Source organism: Patiria miniata, unplaced genomic scaffold, assembly GCF_015706575.1.
Source record: "Patiria miniata isolate m_02_andy unplaced genomic scaffold, ASM1570657v1 HiC_scaffold_10, whole genome shotgun sequence".
NCBI classification, from domain to species: domain Eukaryota; kingdom Metazoa; phylum Echinodermata; class Asteroidea; order Valvatida; family Asterinidae; genus Patiria; species Patiria miniata.
This window is the reverse complement of record NW_024037048.1, coordinates 1,002,191-1,023,315: the sequence shown is the minus strand read 5'-3', so window position 1 is coordinate 1,023,315 and position 21,125 is coordinate 1,002,191. Positions and strand designations below refer to the sequence as shown.

General features: G+C 40.3%; 1 protein-coding gene across 1 annotated transcript in view; it reads right to left on the bottom strand.

Moving 5' to 3' along the window:
* The window catches only part of LOC119734786 (Hermansky-Pudlak syndrome 1 protein homolog), a 129,644-nt gene that overhangs the window by 67,807 nt on the left and 40,712 nt on the right, over positions 1 to 21,125 (bottom strand). The window contains exons 5-7 of the mRNA XM_038208343.1: positions 19,572 to 19,723; positions 10,146 to 10,353; positions 3,266 to 3,520 (exon numbers count right to left, since the gene is read on the bottom strand). Of these exons, the coding sequence (XP_038064271.1) occupies positions 3,266 to 3,520; positions 10,146 to 10,353; positions 19,572 to 19,723 (615 nt within the window). The remainder of the gene's footprint in view (positions 1 to 3,265; positions 3,521 to 10,145; positions 10,354 to 19,571; positions 19,724 to 21,125) is intronic.

Below are 21,125 nucleotides of genomic sequence, written 5' to 3'. Positions count from 1 at the left end.
CATGATGATGTCACCTCAATTTTTACCTATAACACATCCCGGTCTATTAACATACTGAGTTTCAACCCAATCGGACTTACAGTTCTGTAGATATAGGACTTCAAAATATGTTCAAATAATGAACCCCTTTTTTTTCTCGAAAATACATTGAGGGCACACTGATCATTTGTAAGATTCACAGCAATGTTATACAATCATAAATCCATCGTGTTCGTTTATACATCTGTCAAGTTTCTGCTCAAAACTATGGATTTTCCCAATTCCAGTTTTCAATAGGAGGTGCTAATTCAAGTGCTAATTACAAAGGTAGACTCTCTGTAGCTGATGTGCTTCAGGAAATAATGAATAATTTGGATATTTTATAGGGGGATCTGTCGGATGAAGACAATGAAGAAAATGTCAGGGCAAATGATATAAGTTTCGTCCTGTTAAACTGAATGAAACAACATTTCGTTTCAGAACTTTCAAGTCCTAATACGAGGAGTAATTACTCAATCAGACTCTCTTAATATTTTGACATTGAAGAATGGGTTTTGTACTTTTTCCACTTGTTCTGAACTTGTCTGTCAGTAATGTAAATTCTTTATTCTTCATAGCCACCACAGTTAGTTTAGTGCTGCAGCTGAACCGCCGAACCGAACTAAAAATAGCCTAACTTGGCCTTCCGAACCGAACCCAAACCAAACCGAACCCAAATGTCTGTTCGGAAAGTTCAGCAAGTATTTGTTGACAGCGCTACATATATGCTAATGCTTGCAATGAAAGGGCAAAATTAAAATGCACGGATGATTGAATTTACCCTGTTGACAAGTCACTGCATTCATCTTCATTATTTGCAGTGTTCAAGCAAGGCATACAATAGGATATCAGGCCAATACGATTTGAAAAAAATCTAACGCGCCTTGCGATTTTCTCAATGAAAAGCGTGCTCTTTGCATTCATCCAGCGTGGTCAGTATCCAGTATCTCACGCCCTGCTGGGCCATGTTCCAGCGTGACGTAGTATGGTTGAACCAAACCAATTGCGGTGAAGGGTGTGCTTTCCTCAGTGAAATTCCACCAGCATTTCAGGTTTTTTTCACCGTATCAGAATTTAAAAAAATACTTTTGATGGAGTCTGAAACCTTTCCCATGTTCAGAAGAAGTTTGTACTTTTCGCAATATATTTTTTTTTCGTTAAGAATGAATACGAAACATGATGTAATCTCCCAAAAGAGGGTGACACACCCCTTTACAAAATTAATGGATCCATCCACAATATGAATATTCATAGAGTAGCGAATCAAAAAGTTATTATTTTTTTTACGGTAGCTACTTATCAGCTTGTTGCTAAAAAATAATTATGATTTCATAAGTTTGGCACAGTAAAAGGACCAGTTTGTTCTTAGAACAAAACTGTTCAGCAATTATTGCCACGAGACAAGTTTTTAGTGCTCATTAGGGCATGCTCGGACGGGACGGAACTCGTCGGAAAAACCTGTCAGCACGTGTGGAAAATTTTTATGGCGATCGTGTAGCGTAGGGCCCCTGTTTTGTTTTGATCAAATTAAAGTCAAAAATGTTTTTTATTGCTAAAAAAAATCACCTTTATAATCAAAAGCAGACTTCTCAATTCTAATGACTCTTGTTTTGCAATTTTTAACAGTTTCTTGAGGTAGAAATCACGATTTTCCTGCGCCGTTTGTACCTTGCGATTCAGCACGCCGGGCGTGCTCATGGTACATCACGCGGTGATCACCATCTTTATTTTCGGGTTGCGTGTTGTGTTGCCGCACTGTCATCATCATTTTACCCCCAAATTTCCCTAAAAAAAATCAGAACCCTGCCCTCTATCTCTGACATACTGTGTATTGAGAACCAACTAGTTAGGTTTGTCTAATAATTTTAAAGTGGAATTTGTTTCCTTAAGTCGGAAGTCAGGCCCTACGTCGATTGCCAATTTGATCATAGTTGCCAGGCCGGATAGGGCTGCAATAGGTAACACGGTAGCAATTTATGATGTTCATTTCTCAACGTCATCAAATCAAATTATAACAGACTTTTGTTTACATAACAAAAATAAGATTAATCCTTCAATTGTGTTGAATAGCAGGTGGAAATTGCAGTGCCTATTTCTGTCAGATGTGCGCGGTACACACGTGTTTGTTCGAACAGGGGAACGGCCTTTGTATGCTTTGCATTGTAACCTAATACACTGTATGGACATGTATATTATGTATGCACTTCCGAAGCCGAACCGAACCCCGAAGTTCGGAGAAAAAAAAATCGAACCGCAGCACCACAGTTGAACAACCTCAAAGTGTTCACTGTGCTGGGTGCAAAAAATTGACACTGGAATGTGAAGGTAGATGAAGAAAGTTCATATTTATCAATGTTCAACACACCATTCTGGCCCGCTGCCCTGCTTCTGGGGATGCCAATATTTGCTGCATTTTGGGGGAGAACGTCCCTAGCAGGTCCGCAGTCTGGATTATCTGAGAGGAGAACGTCTCCCTGGACTCACCCATTGAGGGAGCTGGTTGCCCTGTGGAGGGTGCTGAGTCCACGCTACAGGTCACAAAACTCTGAGAAAATGTTTTCTTATCACCTTTATTTTGTCTCATGAAAGACACTGAAGTAGACACAAGAAGACTGTAGATACTCTACTTTATTCTGTACTGGAAAACTCTTAGACAAATGCCAGAAGCACAGATATTTACTGGAAACCAAACAGAAAAATATCACATCCACCTCTAAATGCCGTTAATAACAATGAGAAAAGAGTTGGAACTGGCACATATACTGCAGGGCATTGTGGGTAGGCTATTAGTGGAACTCTTAGCGAAGGAACTGTGCCCCCTAGGGACACATGCAATAGTAGTGGCTCTACAGTTATGATAAGTGAGGTAGACTTCTCATATCTCGTATGAATGTATTCATACAATGTCATACTTTTATTTCTCTTTTTATTCAAAGGTATTGGTGGTTGTGTATATCCTTACAATTAATTCAATATATTTGTACTGAGCAATTTTGTTATTTGCCTTCATAACTCATCTTCATACTCAGGATCTCATTCTCATCTTGTTTTTGGGAAAAGAAATCATAAAGACTGCAAACTAAAAAGAAAGCATTCAAGCAGCTACAGCCGACGATAAAGAGTTCAAAAGGCACTTTTGTACATGTAGGTCACACTTTGTTTACAACATGGAAGTAAGGGGGATTTGAGAGTAAACAATAGCATATAGGTTGATATGTAAATAAAAACCTGATAAGAATAATAGTACCTGTACTCTGAGTGACTTGCTTCTTGGTTTACTAGGTGATGCACTGACTGGAGGAGTGAAGAATGCCTCCTTGCTAAATTCTGCTTCACAATCACTCAGTGAGTCAGATGAAGTGCCTCCTCCTGCTGCTCCCTTGTCTTCTGTGTTTGCCAAGAGTCTGGATTTAGCAGGACAAGCTTTGACCTCTGTTCTGAGTACTGTATCCATCTCACTGGTGCCATTATCCGAGTCATTATTAGTACTATAATAAGAAGACTGTCAATCAAAAGAATGAAAAAAAAAAAAGCTATTAATCTACAAAGAATGCACTAAACATGCTCAGTTCTGAACAATAAAATCCATATGCATCCTTTTTTTGTTGGGGGGCATTTATTCATTTAATATAAATTGTAAAGGGGAATGCAAATGAGTTGACTTAAGCCCTCTTCACACGACAACGAAAAAACTCACAATGTTTGAGACTCATTTTACGAGCGCCGATTGTTTATCTTATCATTACCCGTTCCACTACATTCGCAAGGCTTCACAAGAAAATGAGGGCAAAGCCGAGATCGATCTTTGAGAGAACACTGCGAAATTTGTTGGTTGCCGTTACACTGTGGAACTTGCAATGATAACTGGTACTAGTGCAGTAGCCCGAATTTATCAGTTGCAAAATAACCAACCGTAGAAACACAGAATTTCCAGCTCTCTCTTTCGTTTGTGGTGATGTAGTGAGCTCAAGAAATGTATCAAGAATAGCAACTTACGCATACTCGGCGTTCCTAGAGTCCTTGTTTTGTTTCAATCAGTAGAATCAAGAATGTTTTTTTATTCCTAAAAAATGACATTGCCAACCTAAAGCAAACTTCTCTCAATGTAATGACACTGTTTTTAGGAATTTTTGAACATTTTTTGGGGGTAGAAATGAAGATTTTCCTACGCGGTTTACGGGGCGGTTGGTGCCGTGCAGCACGACTTGCGTGCTCACGTACATTGCGCAGTGATTCCCATCTTTATTTTCGAGGTGCATTTTGTCATTGTCATCTTCATTTTATCCCCAAATAGCCCTCAAAATTTAAAAACCTTCTCCCTTTATCTATGGCATACATGTATGTTCTTAATGTCCCAACTAGTTTTCAAAAGTACATTTTGGAACCGGGCCCGTAGATACACGATCGCTCGCATATTGAAGTTCGCCATCTTTATTTGCACACGTACACATGTACACAGGTCATTCACGTGCGGAGGTATCACTACACATGCGCACTGGACAGCAGTTCGCAAGGGACGTTGTTCGATTGACAAGGGTCGGTTGTACACGAAGGTTTAGCATGCATTCCGTGAGAAAACTTCTGCTAGCGTAAGTTTGTCGCAGGTCGGGACCTCCACCAATATGTCTCAATGATTGAGAGAAATTCACAAGGAAAGCTGGTCTCTCTCAAGTATTGGTTTCCCTTCACTAGATGGCCATTTTGTAATATTTCTCAATCACTGCGAAAATCTCTCAATCATTGCGATTTTTTTGGCATTGTGTGAAGAGGGCTTTACATGTAGTATGGTAAATTTATGAAATTGAATTGGTTTATAGTTGCATTATTAAGAGTGGTTTCCCCTTTATTCCACGAGGACAGCAAAACTTCAATTTTCAAGTTAGGTTGATACATGACAGCATCAGATTACTTTAGGTGATGATCAAAATTTAAAAAACCTTTTTGAACAATTAAGCATCATGGATTCTGAAGAGGTAGTGATTTTTTTCTTGTAGCTTATCTCAACAATCAGCCACACTTGGCAAAAGAAGGTGTTAGTTTTGCTGTGCAACTAATGGAACTCGGTCCTTCATTACTGCACAAAATACTTAAGGTATTAACCGAAAGCAGTTGAACCACGCAATGAAATCATATCTACCGGTAAAATATTATTTTGTTACTTCACCACAATACTCATAATTTTCAGACTCTCATTTTAAAATCGCTGCATTTACATGAATTGATATGCAATCAGTTAAACAAGATGGATCAAATGTGCCAAAAGGTGCACATCCTTAAATAGGTCCGAAATTGCCTGAGCTGGTCAAATCATAATTTGCATGCCCTAAACTTTTTTTTTACTATAAAAGCATTTTGTGGGCCATGAACTTGAGGGTTTAATAAGAAGAAGGGTGAAAGCCATGAACAGGACTAAGAGTTGGTGCTTCTGTGAAATTCGAGATGTAATTGGGCCCTTAATTTGTGCTATTTTGCCACAAAGCATAAACATCATTTTTCAAAATAGCAACGGAATATGGTACATTTGAGGTGACCATCTTTGAATGAAAATTTCTCACAAAAATCATTGGTTAAACCAACCCCCCCCCCCCCAAAAAAAAATGAGTAGAAAATAACAGGCCTCGATCTTTACCGCGTCCACCACGGCCAATGGCCGCATGCCCTTCCAACTTGGCCGCAATGCCCCTTAAAAAAATACACATGTCGCGGCCAACTTGGCCAGTGTGCCCTTTTGTCATGTTTGTATTTTACCTCTGCATGTCCCGTCATGACAATCATACATCAAGGATATTGTGTAGAGGATCTGTACATACAAACACCATTCAACAAACGTCTAGTCGCAGGGAAAATAATACACGTCTTTTTATGGTTAACAACGTAAATTGCAAGCAGCCAAGCAAACGATGTACAGCATGCACGAACTGAATCTGGTTTTGCGATTCCCACTGTATGATGTACATTATGCACATATGCCAGTGCAACAACCGCTAACTATTCAACTATATTATATTCAACTACCAGGAAAACCTTGGCGTTGATTGGTCAATATTGCAACGTTAATATCACGTGCATTTTCACGTGACTGACATATTGTGCGGGCAAGTTGTCAAGTTGATGAGTGCAGTGAAATCTGTTCAATGACGTGTTTGTTTTCAATCAACTTTTTAGAACATTTTTTATGTCTTTCTGCACCACGAAAGGTACAGAAAATAACCCCCAAAATGTAAACACAAATGGTGCAAGGCCGATACGATACTTAAAAAAATGGGGAAATCGCCGCGGTGGACTAGTGACTGTCGTCATGTTTACCGCGTGCCACGCTACATGACCGGCCGGGGCTGCGATGTCAAACACGGCATGGCAACACGCATCACACGGTGAGAGGCTCAGACCACGTGTAGCGAACTGTCAAAATGGAAGAGTGAAGGCTCTTTTTAGTGCACGGTTTTTGCTGAGACGGATGTTGTACGTGACCTTAGAAACTGAGATAAACTGCTTTGAGTTGAACTTGTTATACTTAATATGATGTCTGGACGCTCGGTAGTTTTATTTTTTACGACGGACCTCCCGTGGCGAGCGACCATTCTAACTTTTACCGTTTTAGCTAACACGGTGTCTGAACATGGCCAAATGAATGTTTCACCTGCATTAAAGGTTTATTTATTTCAAACATGAGGAAGTCTAGTCTTTAGTTTATGTTTAAGTAGACTTGCATTGAATAGTTTTTTAAAGCATTTTGTTTATGAATAAGGTATATGATTAATATCCTTATTCATGCAAATTATTTGCTTGGGTTTACCACCCACAGGGAGACCACTGGTCATTGTTTTTATAACTTTAATTAAGATGTATTAAAAATGGAGCATTGCAGCCACATTTATTTGTTCGTATAGCCCGTCTATGCATATTTTTGAAAAATACAGTTTTGTAATGAAAAATACAACTTTTGAAGATTCAGAATACAGTTTTTCGATCCCAAAGGTTGGCAGGTCTGTGCTTATTGAGCCGCATTTGGAGCCGTCTCAACCTTGTCTCAATGGGTATCGCGCAAGGCAATGTTTGGACAAAATGCAACTGCGAGTTCGAAACCCATGAGGAGGAGGTTGAGGCGACTCCGAATGTGGCTCGATAAGCTAGTCTGGTTCCCAGACCAAAAGATTCCTGATGAATCTTAGGTCTGGTAGCCTCCGGTAATACATTGTATTACAATTTACATCACGTGACTAAAACTGGAGGAATTCCTCCTTTTTCCGAAAATTTCCGAAGTTTGCCGAAGTCGTTTTGTCGACAATAGGATAGCGCCCGAGTATTTCTGAGTATATAATATAGTTTGAATTAACTGCTAATTGCTGATTAATTTTATTTTAATTGATTTGATAATTCATATTCATTGCTTTCATTTAGACAAAACTTGAAATTCAACGACGATTTTGTGTGTCAAATATAGTCGGATCGTATGGGCGAACTTTTTGCTGCGTCATGTACAATTTTGAATTTGACGACCAATACTGAGATTTTCCAAAACTCAGTCTTCATTCAGCTCTGCCTGCTAACAGTGCTATTTGGGTGTCTAATTTTGAAGATTCCAGATCAACATTAGTCAATGTTATCTTACAGAAACATCTACTGTATTATTTTAACTGTATGATATTACGAAGCAAGCGATTTATTTAAAAATTTGATCAGAACATTAAAAGCTACAAGCGATAAAGCGAAATCGGAAACGAAGCTCTTTGGACATGATGTACATTTGTACAAGAACTGAATACTCTTGATTGTTTGTGTGACCTAGGAAATAGGCGCGTATACACTGGCTGTAAATAAATGTAAATTAAAGGTTTTGAAATGATTGGCCTTGGTGCTCCCTTGAGTTGGCCTTGGTGCCCTGTGGAATTTTGATGGGGGCAAGGCCAAAGTGGCCTGCCCCTTTTTTGCCCAAGATCGAGGCCTGAAATAAAAGATGATGAAATAAGCCTTATTCTCAAACACCTTGGAGAGTTTTAAGCATTTTTCCTCATTTTGGATGTGGGTGTAATTATCATTGGAGGTAATGCCCTTATATTTTTTTCACTATCTAGCCAGTTTAGAGAACTGGACTCTAATCTGGCCCTTGGGCCTTTTCACGAGGCTGGAATATAATTTTTATTTTTTGCACCATGTCATAAACAATAATGTACACATCAAACTTTATCCTGAGGCAATCTTGTTAGCTTTTCCAACAAACAGTTATAATAAAAACGGATTAAAAGAGGCACAAAATGATTGACGTTATTAATAAATCAAATAAATAATTATTTATTAACAAACCTTTATTGCCCAAATAATTTTTCGGTCCCATTTCAATTTGTGACACAAAAACTATCAAAACTGGACCGTCAAAAAGAAAAACAAACTTTGGGGGAAAAAATGTAAAAGTCACGAAAAGAAACTACCTAATACTGTCTGAGGAGGACAGTACCGATCCTCAGCGCACATAGACTGTCATGAACACCAGCGCGGCCACATGTTATCGGCGCATGTACCAGCATTAAGACTAATAAAATAAATAAATACAGAAAAGCAGAAAATGCATACAGAGAAAAGAGAGATCAAGTTAGGCTATGTGAATTAAGTCACAGAAATCTTTCTCCTTTCTCAAGCGATATTTTCGTGACATTTCTATGATATAATATTTGACCCGATTCACTGGGTTTTTTTAAAGAGCACTGTACGTGCAGTACTGTCTGTATCCCAATGCATTCATGCCAGTTGCATCCTGTCTGTATGCCAGTCTGTATCCTGTACCTTTTTATGCTTTTATGTGCCTAATAATTTTGACTCCCCAGGCTACTTAGAGAATGGTTTTGACTAGCCTGCTGTTTTTTTACTTGCGTTTGTTTAGCGGAGGTTAAACCCTATGAAATTATGGCAGCTAAAGGTCTACAGATTAAGTGGGGGAGGTCTTTATCAAAATGTTGAAATGTACTTCTCTTGCGTGTTAAGGCAAACTTTGGGTTGCAGGGTACTGGGAGTTGAGGAGGACATGTGACAATCCTCCCCCTCTCCCATGAACAAAAGTACAAAACATAAGAGGGTATGTTTGACTGCAATTGTAGGGTGGAGAATCAGATATAAACTTTAGTGCATATGTGCAGGCAGGCAAGGCACATACAAGCTGCAGATTTCAGGCAAGTGACCAACCTCATTTTTTCCCCTCAAATGTTTACTTGTAACCTGACTTATGGATCCTTCACTTGCCTTATAAAGTGGTCTGGAGAATATCGCAACATTTAAGATATATTTAAAGGTGCAGGCCTGTCAATGGACCCAAATTGCCTACACTGGTCAAATCACGTTTTGTTTTACCTAAATTTTTCTGCTATTAGATCATTTTGCAGGCAACGAACTTGAGGGTTTGCACAACAAGCTCGATCAGATCTCAAAAACTGCGGGCCACGAATGCATGTTCACCTTATTTTGACCTTTGACCCTTTAGCTATAGGTCAGATGAAGAGGTCACCATTTCTTCATGTTTGATTAAGGCCAACTTGTTGATGGTGCTATTTTTGTCATTTGAACTTTTTCTGAAATTTGACCGATTTTGACCTTTGACCCCATCTGTAGAACAAACGAAGAGGTCACCATGATGGACATTTTTTAATGTTTGACCTAGGCCAACATGTTAACAGTGCTACTTTTGTCATTTGAATCCGATGTTATTTTGCCCTTGACCCCATGAAGACATTTGACCCCAGTTTGGTCATGTGATATGTTGGGTCTGGGCTACTGATACTTTGGACAAAGTTTGGTTGAAATCGGTCATGGTCAAAGTATGTAGGAGCAATAGACAATGTCATTGATTAACCCCCCAAAAAATTGAAAAATCAAACAAATAAAAGATGATAAAAGAGCTTTAATTTGGTGGAATACCTCAAATACTAGTGAGTGTTTTTCCTAATTTTTGAAGTGGGCATAATTATCACTGGAGTCTATGGTAGCTTATTTATGGGCCTGCAAAACTGAAGAAATAAACTACATGTATATCCGGCAGCCTCGGACTGGGCAGTGAGTTTAAGTGAAATTCTTGGCTGTGACCTTGATATTACTTGAAATCTGGTACATTTCTGTTCCCTAAAATATAGAATAGTTACCCCATCATCTGATCCTCCATCTCCGGCACTCAAATACTCATCACTGTTGCTAGAAAGGTGCTGGTTGTGTGTGCTGTTTTCTGGCCATTCGTACTGATGCATGCTTTGAGTCAGTAAGTTCTGTAATCTCTCCTTGGTGTGACAGAAGCTTGTTGCTAGTAGTGTAGTTATCAGGATATCTGATGATTGCAACTCAGATGCCTTACGACTTACAAAACAAAATCAATGTCAATATCATGTCAAATTAACAAGAAATTTAAATAATTCCCTTTTATTACACAGCCGATTGCCTTTAATCTTGGCAGAGGCATAGACCACCTGCTGTAAATGTGTGCCATACATTGACATTGAGTATCCCCCCCCCCCCCTCACAGAAGTGTGGTTGGGGTCTATGAACAAATACCTGTAGAGCAATCTACGTATGCATATTCCCTGGACCAGCAGGTATTTCCCACTAAGAGTTTTATACAATAGCACCCTCTGGTTTCCTACCCATAATACCCCACTGCATACATGTACGTGCCTCGTGGGCGTCTTCTTTACTCGAGCGTTGTGTTGGAATACTCATGGCATTGAGAAGAGTGGGCTAGGAGGGGGATGCTCTACAGGCAGTGGCGTAGCCAGGAATTTTTCAGTGGGGGGGGGGGGGGGGGGGCGCTGGGGGGGCTGGAACATTTCATGGGGGGCGTCATGTAGATCAATGATAATTTTTTTAGAAACTCAAAATCTCAGAGGGGGGGGGGGGCGACTGGGGGCGACAAGGTTTCATGGGGGGCTGTTGCTGTCTACAGGTAAGTATTCGTTCGTAGAACCCAACCACACTTCTGTGTGTGTGTGGGGGGGGGGGGGGTCTACTTCACTCAACTTACCTGTAGAGCAATCTACTTATGTATAGACTAGCACCATCAAGGCGGTCATGCAAGATGCTATTGTGCTTTCACAGGGGCACGTAACTCGACACGTAAGCCCCAGATGGGCCCCATCGATCCACATGTGGGTGGACAAGGCAGCCCAAAAGGTCTGCATGATAAGGACATTGATAATGAACATGCTGACCGAGACGCGATCCCCTATATTGGGCATCGCGTGTGATGATTGTGACATAGGACATATAGACACTATTATATGTACTGAATTCAATAAAGAATAATAATGACCATAAACAACCTTCAGGCAATCTTGTCATGAAAAGCCTGCAGGTAAGCTGGGGTCATTGTGATAAGAACATGTTGTGAAAGGCCTGCCGGTATGGCAGTGTCGTCATGACAAAACATGTCGTGAGAAGCCTGTTGGTATGGCAGGGTTGTCACGACAAACATGTGTCGCGAGAAGCCTGCTGGTATGGCTGGGTTGTTGAGACAAATACATGTAAATGTAACTGCAAGTGACTGATTCAAAGCATCCCTGTGCAGCTAATGTACGACGTCAAAGTCATAATCGGCACCAAAATTCTCTGTCTGAAACAGACAAGAATGATTTGATGCCTGGAAGAAAGACGTTTGGAGACAAAGAGCACTCTAACAGTCTTGGTTCAAAGTCCTTCCATAGGAATTGGATGGGCACACTCAGTCCACACCAGATGTGGTCCGTCTTTATTACAGTATACAGAAAGCAGTTCTTTACTACATGTACGTCTAGAAGTAACAGCTGCTAACAAAAAGGCAACCTTAGGTACAACTGAAACATGTGAAATTGTCAACTGGTTTAAAGAACTACATGTTTAAAGATCTTGATAGCATTTTTTGGATAAGAAAGGCGTTGAAGAGGTCCTGCACTTCAGGGGTGCTGAAACAAACACCACCTTAATTAACTGACATGGGAGTACGACTATCTTACATAAAGTAATCCACTGTCAAGTGCAGGCTGTAAAAAGCCGTAGCTTGTTTGAGAAAGGTCTGATGTGAACAGGGATTGCATGACAGCACCCGGCACATCAGGACAAATTCCTGCGGAGCCGGGTGAAGGAAACCCAAGCTTCGTTGGAACAGAATATTGTTATCCCCGGAAGTACCACTGACTGGTGAACCAAGGGAATGGTTATAGCCCTGGGAGACCAATCAATGGGACCAACATGGAGTAAAGAGGAGGACCTTGTCATCCTTCTGCACCAGTTGATTCAGTACCCGAAGGATAAGAGGAAACGACGGTAAGGTGTAAACAAGCAGCACGTCCGTTCTCCATTACCAGTGTATTCGTCTGCCACGTGCAGGGGTCAGGAACCCTCGCACAGTAGTGAAAACAAGCAGACATGGTTAGTTGCTTAGCAGCTACAACTGTTGAGAGGATCCACCACCTCTAAGGAGGACGTTAGAAGCGACATTCTCCTTGTTTGGGACGTGGATAGTCAAAAGCACGAAAATGTGGTGCAAATACCAACAGGGGATTTCTTGTGAGAGTACACAGTTGAGCAGGCTGCGCGCCCACCCGGTCATCCATGTAAGCCGCAACCGTGTCAATGTCACATCGAACAAGGATCATCTGGCACATCACTTATTTTAGAAAATAACATCGGAAGTTCTCCAAGACTGCCAGCATCTCCAGTAACTTAATGGAACTTGAAGATGCTCACACAGGGCCTCACCAATCCACCACTAGATGCGAGTGGTGGGTAGTCATCTGTCAGGGTAACATGTCTGCCATGACAATTAGTGAAGGCTGCGAGCTGTGAGAGGCACACCTCTATGAGGTTTGCAACGTTGAGCCATCACTGGAGGCGCTGCACAAGTCAGGGCATGACCTACACTGGATGTAGTGATGACTGTGCCTGTACAAGGAAAATAGGTGAATGTCATCACTCTCCATTTCAGCAGCACAGCCCAATTGTCTTTACTATGTGAGCAGAGGCCAGGAGTGAAGCGGTAAGGCTGAATGAGGCCACCATGAATTTGCAGCTGGAATCTTTGTTAGAAACCGCGAAATTCCCAATGCTCTGGCCTGACATCAGGGTTCTCCCCACGTACAAACATGCGTATTGGCCCGATACACTGGAATTGCGGCCTGATACACCGACAAACATGCTGATCACATTTTTCGGCCCCCAATACGCACAATATAGTTATTATACACGCCATTAAAATGCACAATATAATCATAACATACACCAATATTTCATCTTGACATGCCAAATCTTGACAAAAATCCTGTTTTTCTGATGCATGTGTGATCAAAATGCACACGATGATGACCGCCAGCACCATGTAGCAGCACATACAGTATGGTACACTGGTACCCTTTGCGTGCTAACAGAATCAATGCTATGATGAAGGACCAGAACCAGTGACTACTGCCCGTACATATCACATACATCATTTTCCGTGCATGATGATAGTGCAAATCGGCCGAAGTTGGATCGTAAAAATACCAAACAAACATCGATGGAGAAAGAGAATTTCTGCAAATTAATTCACAGAACGTGATCTTCATTTTCTGTGTATGTATTTTCCATTGAAATGACGAGATTGCAAAACTTGAACCTATGGATAAACATCGTAGCGTGTTTCTGCAGTAGTGCAGAATTTTCAGCCACGTGGGATGGGCCGTACACAGTGCAGTAATGCACACTGATACTGCGCCGTGTGCACGGTGCGATGTGCGGCCGGCCAGACTGAATGTTTGCGGCGCTAGCGGCCGTGATGTACGTTAAGCATATAGTGGAATCACCCACCTCAAATATATTTGTAATTAGGTGAGGCAAGTTTTAATCACTTTTGATGGCCAGTCTTGATAATTTATGTACAGCCCACACCATTTGTGGTCTAGGGTGTGCTTCCTTGAAAACAATTTACCAGTATTTCCACCTTTTCAAAATTACAAATAACACTTTTTTTATGGAGTCCGAAATATTTCCTTGTTCAGAATAAGTTCTTCATCGTTACAAACTCACAAACTTATTTTTTTTCTAAAGAATTTATTTGAAAAACGATGTTCACTCCAAAAAGAGGGTGAAGCACCCCTTTATAAAAATTAATGGATCCATCCAATTTCTAGTGATGAATTTTTTGAACGAAAGTCACGATTGAACAGTTGGTTTTCGACGTTTTTGTTGCTGAAAATATTAACTGATTTCATAAGTTTGGCACAGTTTTGGCACTAAGCAAGAGCCGGCGAGTGCCTCCAGTAACAGTCACCGATCTGGACTTCGCCGATGACATAGTACTGATCTCAAACACTGTGGAACAGGCTCGTACCCTTCTCCTCTCAGTGGAGGAAGAATGTTTGAAGATGGGATTACATCTCAACACTGGGAAGACCAAAGTGCTGGCATACAACACGGCTGACGCTATCGTCCACACCAGAGACGGCACGCTGCTGAAGATCGTGTCCGATTTCAAATATCTTGGAGCGTATGTCGAATCAAGCGGAAAAGACATCAAGACCAGACGAGGATTGGCGTGGTCAGCACTTCACAGCATGAAAAAGGTATGGATGTCAGCCATCAGTACAAAGCTCAAAAGATCGCTCTTCATCTCCACGATTGAGTCCGTCCTACTCTATGGTGCAGAGACGTGGACCCTCACAACCAAGGAGGAGAAGTCACTGGATGGATGCTACACTTGCATGCTACGTATAGCCCTCAACGTATCGTGGCAGGATTGTATGAGGAATGATGACCTCTACAACGGCATGCAGAGAGTGACTCACAAGATCAGAGAGCGTCGTCTTAATCTTGCTGGCCACTGCGTCCGCCACCCGGAGCTTGCTGCACACCCAACCATACTGTGGGAGCCCACCCAGGGCACTGCCTTAAGAGGGAGAAGAAGTCTGACCTTTGTGGACACTGATCTCACATCTGCAGGGGAGCTGCGCACCTGCATGGTAGATCGAGACAGCTGGAAGAAGAGGACTCGGGGACTGGCTCGTGATGTCGTCACAACCCAGGCGATCCCGACATGATGATGATGATGATGAAGTGCCCGGGCACAACCACGGAAGAGATGGAACGAGTCAGGAAAATACGTGCAGGAAAATTTGATCTAGTTTTTTTCTCCCAAACGACATCCTCATAAACGCTATGGAGTTTTGGACTTTACTTTTCTAAAAACATGACAAGAAAATCTAAAATATATAAATACATAGAATTCGGACTCTATTTCCCTTTTTGAAAAAATCCTCCGAAACCTCAGGTTAGAAAATACAAAAAAAATTGGGTGCAAAACCACGGATTGGAACCCGCAACCTCACGGTGCAAAATCACAATTCAGGATCGACCGAGCTGTCGCACTACTCGCAACATCGCGGGAAAACAAACAATTATATAATGTGTACGTATCATAACAGTATCGTAGAGGGCACTTAACAACCATGTATGCGGATGTCGTTTGGGTCTGCCCGATGAGGCTGCGCCGCCTGGGAAAAGAAAATTTGCAGGCCCGGCGAGGGCTCCCCTGACCGCGCGCCGAAATAAAACATGTTCACTTCTCAACGTCATGATCTACAATTATTTGCGGTGTTGTGTCTGTACAACTTCTCGTTCAACTGTTTCTTTCAGAGACTAGTACCTGTGCGGTATCCACGGTGAAATGCCTCTATTCTGCCTTGCTGAACTTACGAACTTCTTTATGGAAAAACATGTCTAAACAAGTCAGGTGTGTTTACAAACACAAATGCCCCACAACCGTGACAGTTCCCATGACATAACACCACTCTTTTAACATCAACTTACATGTACCTTGGTCACATGGAACATTCATTGACAGCATTAGTGTCTTCTGTAGGTTTTATATCAATTAATCCCTAATCCCTATAATCTCAGAATAAATACATGATTTCTATTGTTTTAGCCACTGTGAACTTGACCATTGACCTTTTGGCCCCAAATTCAATAGGCTTCTTAGGATTACCAAGAACAATCCACAAACCAAATTTGAAGTTCATATGTTAAGTATTTCTCAAGTTATCGCGCTGACAAGATTTCTATTGTTTTAGCCACTGTGAACTTGACCCTTGACCTTTTGGCCCCAAATGCAATAGGCTTCTTAGGATTGCCAAGAGCAATCCACAAACCAAATTTGAAGTTCACATGTAAAGTATTTCTCAAGTTATCACGCTGACAAGATTTCTATTGTTTTAGCCACTGTGAACTTGACCTTTGGCCTTTTGGCCCCAAATGCAAAAGGCTTCTTAGGATTGCCAAAAACAATCCACAAACCAAATTTGAAGTTCACATGTAAAGTATTTCTCAAGTTATCGTGCTGACAAGATTATTATTGTTTTAGCCACTGTGAACTTGACCTTTGGCCTTTTGGCCCCAAATGCAAAAGGCTTCTTAGGATTACCAAGAACAATCCACAAACCAAATTTGAAGTTCATATGTTAATTATTTCTCAAGTTATCGCGCTGACAAGATTTCTATTGTTTTAGCCACTGTGAACTTGACCTTTGGCCTTTTGTCCCCAAATGCAAAAGGCTTCTTAGGATTACCAAGAACAATCCACAAACCAAATTTGAAGTTCATATGTTAAGTATTTCTCAAGTTATCGCGCTGACAAGATTTATCCGGACACACACACACACCCACCCACCCAGACTTGTTTCACATACCTAGTGTGGACTTTCCTTTCTTTTCGTGTAGTTAAGGAACACCAGTGGAAAAACTCATTTTTCTCAAACTGTGAAAACTCTTACAACCCAATTTTTTTTCAATGATTCCCTTTAGTGTTTCTCTTCATTCTGCTACAGATAAACCTAACCCAAAAATGCCTCTAAACCTGTTTTCCAGAAATGGGGAAACACTGTGTGGACGTGGGCAAGTCCACACTTCGTCGCTGCTACCTACATTATGTGGACGTCTTTTGTTCGGAAGTCCACACTGCGTATGTAAGACAAGCTCACCCCCCCACCCACACACCCACACACACACACACCCACCCACGGAAGGACAAGGCGGAAACAGTATGCCCCTTCGGCTTCGCCGCGGGGCATAAAAATCACTCCAATCGAATCGTTTTTGAATAAGCAGTGTTTTGTATGAAACATTTCCGTCACAAAACAGGCACCGTATTTTCTTTGCAAAATGTCAGAGATTGTGTTGTTTGTATAGCTCCATGTTTGTACTGCCACGTGGAAGACGCAAAATCCAATACACGTGACGTTCGTTAGTCAGTTGGTTCCGCCCCTTGACAGGTAAGACCTTGCGGTACAATGCAGAAACAGTGAATTTGTGGTTTGCGGTTTTTCATGGGAGCACTGTAGCGGCTCTATTTAAAGGTATAGTCCATCATTTGCAGCCATCCGAAAAGTAACTGGCGTAATTATTGTTGAAAAACAAACTTGGTTGAAAGATAGTAAGGGGACTAAACTCCCTGTGAAATTATTCTTACTGGGAAGCTGTCATTTTGAAGTAATCAACGAAAGAAGGCATTTCCAACGGTGATTCTTAAGAAGCACCGTAGGAAAATTTAAATTAGTAGTTCGTTTTGTTATTCAGCGCAGCGCGCACAAGTATTGGAACGACGCACACGCGCGCGCAGTTGTTATAATTCGTCGGAGCAGTGCGCGACGTCGTGTATAGCTGCAATTCAAAACAATTCAAAACATGATTCAGTAAAATTGAGATCTTAGAATGCTGTTTTTCTCGGAATGTACAGCTGAAGCTTAGCTGAAACTTCATCAGGTTAGTTGCTCAGTATCCTTCATTAGAATTTGAACTCTTTTGTTGCTTCAAACGAACAAAATGCACAAATTACAAATGATGGACTGTAGCTTTAAAGTCCAGTGGTGACTCTAATGGTTACAAAAGTGGTACTTCAAAAGAATACCGCGATATTTTTCGACATATCGAATTGCACGATGTGCCTTTATTTTTTTAAGAGATCGATACGATTTCCGATATGAAAATTAAATTAAAATATCTTGAAATATTGTCATATCAAACAGGCTTAGGGAGGGCATGGGTGACTAGAGCCCACTGAAACGTGGCCGCTATTCCCCTTGAGCTGCCCCGCACTCAGAGAAGGGCCGGGGGTATAGCGTAGCTCATAGGCGAGCAGCAGAATCCAAATTTTGGTCTACATACATGTACATGTAAATGCCCCACCCTACTCACACCTACATCACACATTATTAGAAAGCTTAATATGTCTACTTTCAGATTAGGCATGATGGGGAGCTTCAAAATTGGGATAACTTTTTTTTGGGGGGGGCTCATTTGGGTCTAAAAGTCACATTTTTGGTTAAAAAATATGATATTAAATATTTGGTATTTTTGATATCTGTGGAACCAGCCTCAACCATCAAGGCAAGTTTGTGGCCAAATTGACGTTCCATAAATTCATAATAACCATCTTAGGATTACAAAATGTACAGTAACTATAGGCAATATTGAGTGAAAATGTGCATTTATCTCAGAATCGTTTTTTTAATGAGCAAAACGAAGGTACAATTTTGGTCATTGGTCAATTGCCCAACACCTCACACACCTACATCATACCTCATTAGAAAGCCGAACGTGTCTTCTTTCAGATTAGGCATGATGTGGAGCTGTAAAATTGGGAGAAATGTGGTGTTTGTTTTTTTTTTGCTCATTCTGGTCACATTTTTTGACAAAAATATTAATTTCCAAATTTGGTATTTTATATACCTATGGGACCAGCCTGAACCATCAAGGCAAGTTTTAGACCGAATTGACATTCCATAAATTCACAATTATCATATTAAGATTACAAAATGTACAGTAACTGCATTGGCAATATTGAGTGAAACAACATTCCATTTCATATCAATATTGGCAATATTGAGTGAAAATGTGCAAATTTTTCAATATCATGTTTTTAACAAAAGAGGGACAATAGGACGTCCTCGATCAACGGCGAACACACGTTTGCATGTATGTTTCTGTATTTTATTACGCTCGAGGACAGACACACAAAGGGAGAACAAAAGATCCTTTCAGTCCTTGAACGATGGTGCTTTTGTTCGAAACTGTCCTCGATCGTATGTTTACGTGCTTAGTCTATGGGAAAGTGTTAAAGTACAGGGACAAAGGGAAACACAATAGGTTGTCCTCAGGCGTATAGTAAAACACGACTATACGTGTAGGCCTGTGCGTGTGGATGGGTAAAGGTTGGAATCGGGTGGAAAATAGAAGATTATGCACAGTTTCAGCTTCTCAGGAGGGAATCCATCATGTTCGTTCATACATTTGTAAAGTTTCTGCTCTAAATTGTGGATTTTCCACTTTCATAGGGGTCACTTTAATAAAGGGGTGATTTATTGGGGTTAATGTGCCGTGGGCTAGAACTACATTGTAATTTGTATTTTATGAATGAAGAAATGAACCACTTTCTTCAAAGGATTACATAATACAAGAGAGAGCAATACCACGTAAAACTCAAATGCAAGGTAAAAATGAAATTGAATTTGTTGAACAGCACAAACAGAGCAATAAGGAAAATATCAACTTTAAACTTAAGAACGTAAAGTGCATACCTTGAATATAATGCGAGTAGCTTAGCATCCACCATTAGCATGGCATGGACAGCATATTTCTCTCCTACAGAGCGAAATTTACGTAGAACAGTTTCCAAGGCACCAATACATATCTCATTGACTGTTTGGTTGACTTGTAATCTCTCTATTGCCTGCATGGACAAAAAAAACAAGGATATTAACTAAACAAGATACAATGTATTTCATCAGCATGGAATTATTAGACCATACAATGGATTTACATGTAGTTGAAATGTTCTCATGTTTAAATCAAGATAGGAGAATTACACATGTGAGGAAAGGCTTCACTGTAATGAGAATAAACAAGATGATCTCAAGATTGACTTTTAATTTATCAAGCCACTAGCTGATAATCTAATCATGATTGTGGGAAGTAATATTCATGGGGATTTAGTTGAGAAGACATGTAGTTAAAAGAACCTGCATACTAAGTTTGAACCCGATAGGATTTCAGGCTCTGTAGATATACGGCCTTAAAATATGCACATTTAGGATGACGTCACGTGACACATGATGACATCATTATGACATTGTGATTCCGCCTGAATCTTAAGATGGTGGTCTAAGTGTGTGCCAGGTTTCAAGTCAATCGGATTGTTTTTATGTAATATTTGGTAATAAGAAGAAAATATGAAAATTTTAATAATGAATAAAAAATCAGATGATGACGTCATGATGATGTCACATATTTCTTGAAATTTTCTGTAGCTATCAACGACCTAACAAACCTTTTACAAAAAGAACTTCAAATTTAGCATGTTTCGTTGATGAGATATGAAAGGTCCAAAAATTGAATAATTCATAAAAAAAAATCACATGATGACATCATCATGACGTCACTGCAATTTTGTCTATATCACGTCCCGAAATACCTGCATACCAAGTTTGAACCCTATCGGATTTCAGGCTCTCTGTAGATATAGGGCATTAAAATATGCACATATAAGATGATGTCAGTTGACACATAATAACGTCATTATGACATCATGATTCTGCCTGAATCTTCAGACGGTGGTCTAAGTGTGTGCCAGGTTTGAAGTCGATCGGATTGTTTTTATGTAATATTTGGTAATAAGAAGAAAATATGAAAATTTTAATAATGAATAAAAAATCAGATGATGACGTCATGATGATGTCACATATTTCTTGAAATTTTCTGTAGCTATCAACGACCTAACAAACCTTTTACAAAAAGAACTTCAAATTTAGCATGTTTCGTTGATGAGATATGAAAGGTCCAAAAATTGAATAATTCATAAAAAAAATCACATGATGACATCATCATGACGTCACTGTAATTTTGTCTATATCACGTCCCGAAATACCTGCATACCAAGTTTGAACCCTATCGGATTTCAGGCTCTCTGTAGATATAGGGCATTAAAATATGCACATATAAGATGATGTCAGTTGACACATAATAACGTCATTATGACATCATGATTCTGTCTGAATCTTCAGACGGTGGTCTAAGTGTGTGCCAGGTTTGAAGTCGATCGGATTATTCTTTTTTTTATGTAAATTTTGGTAATA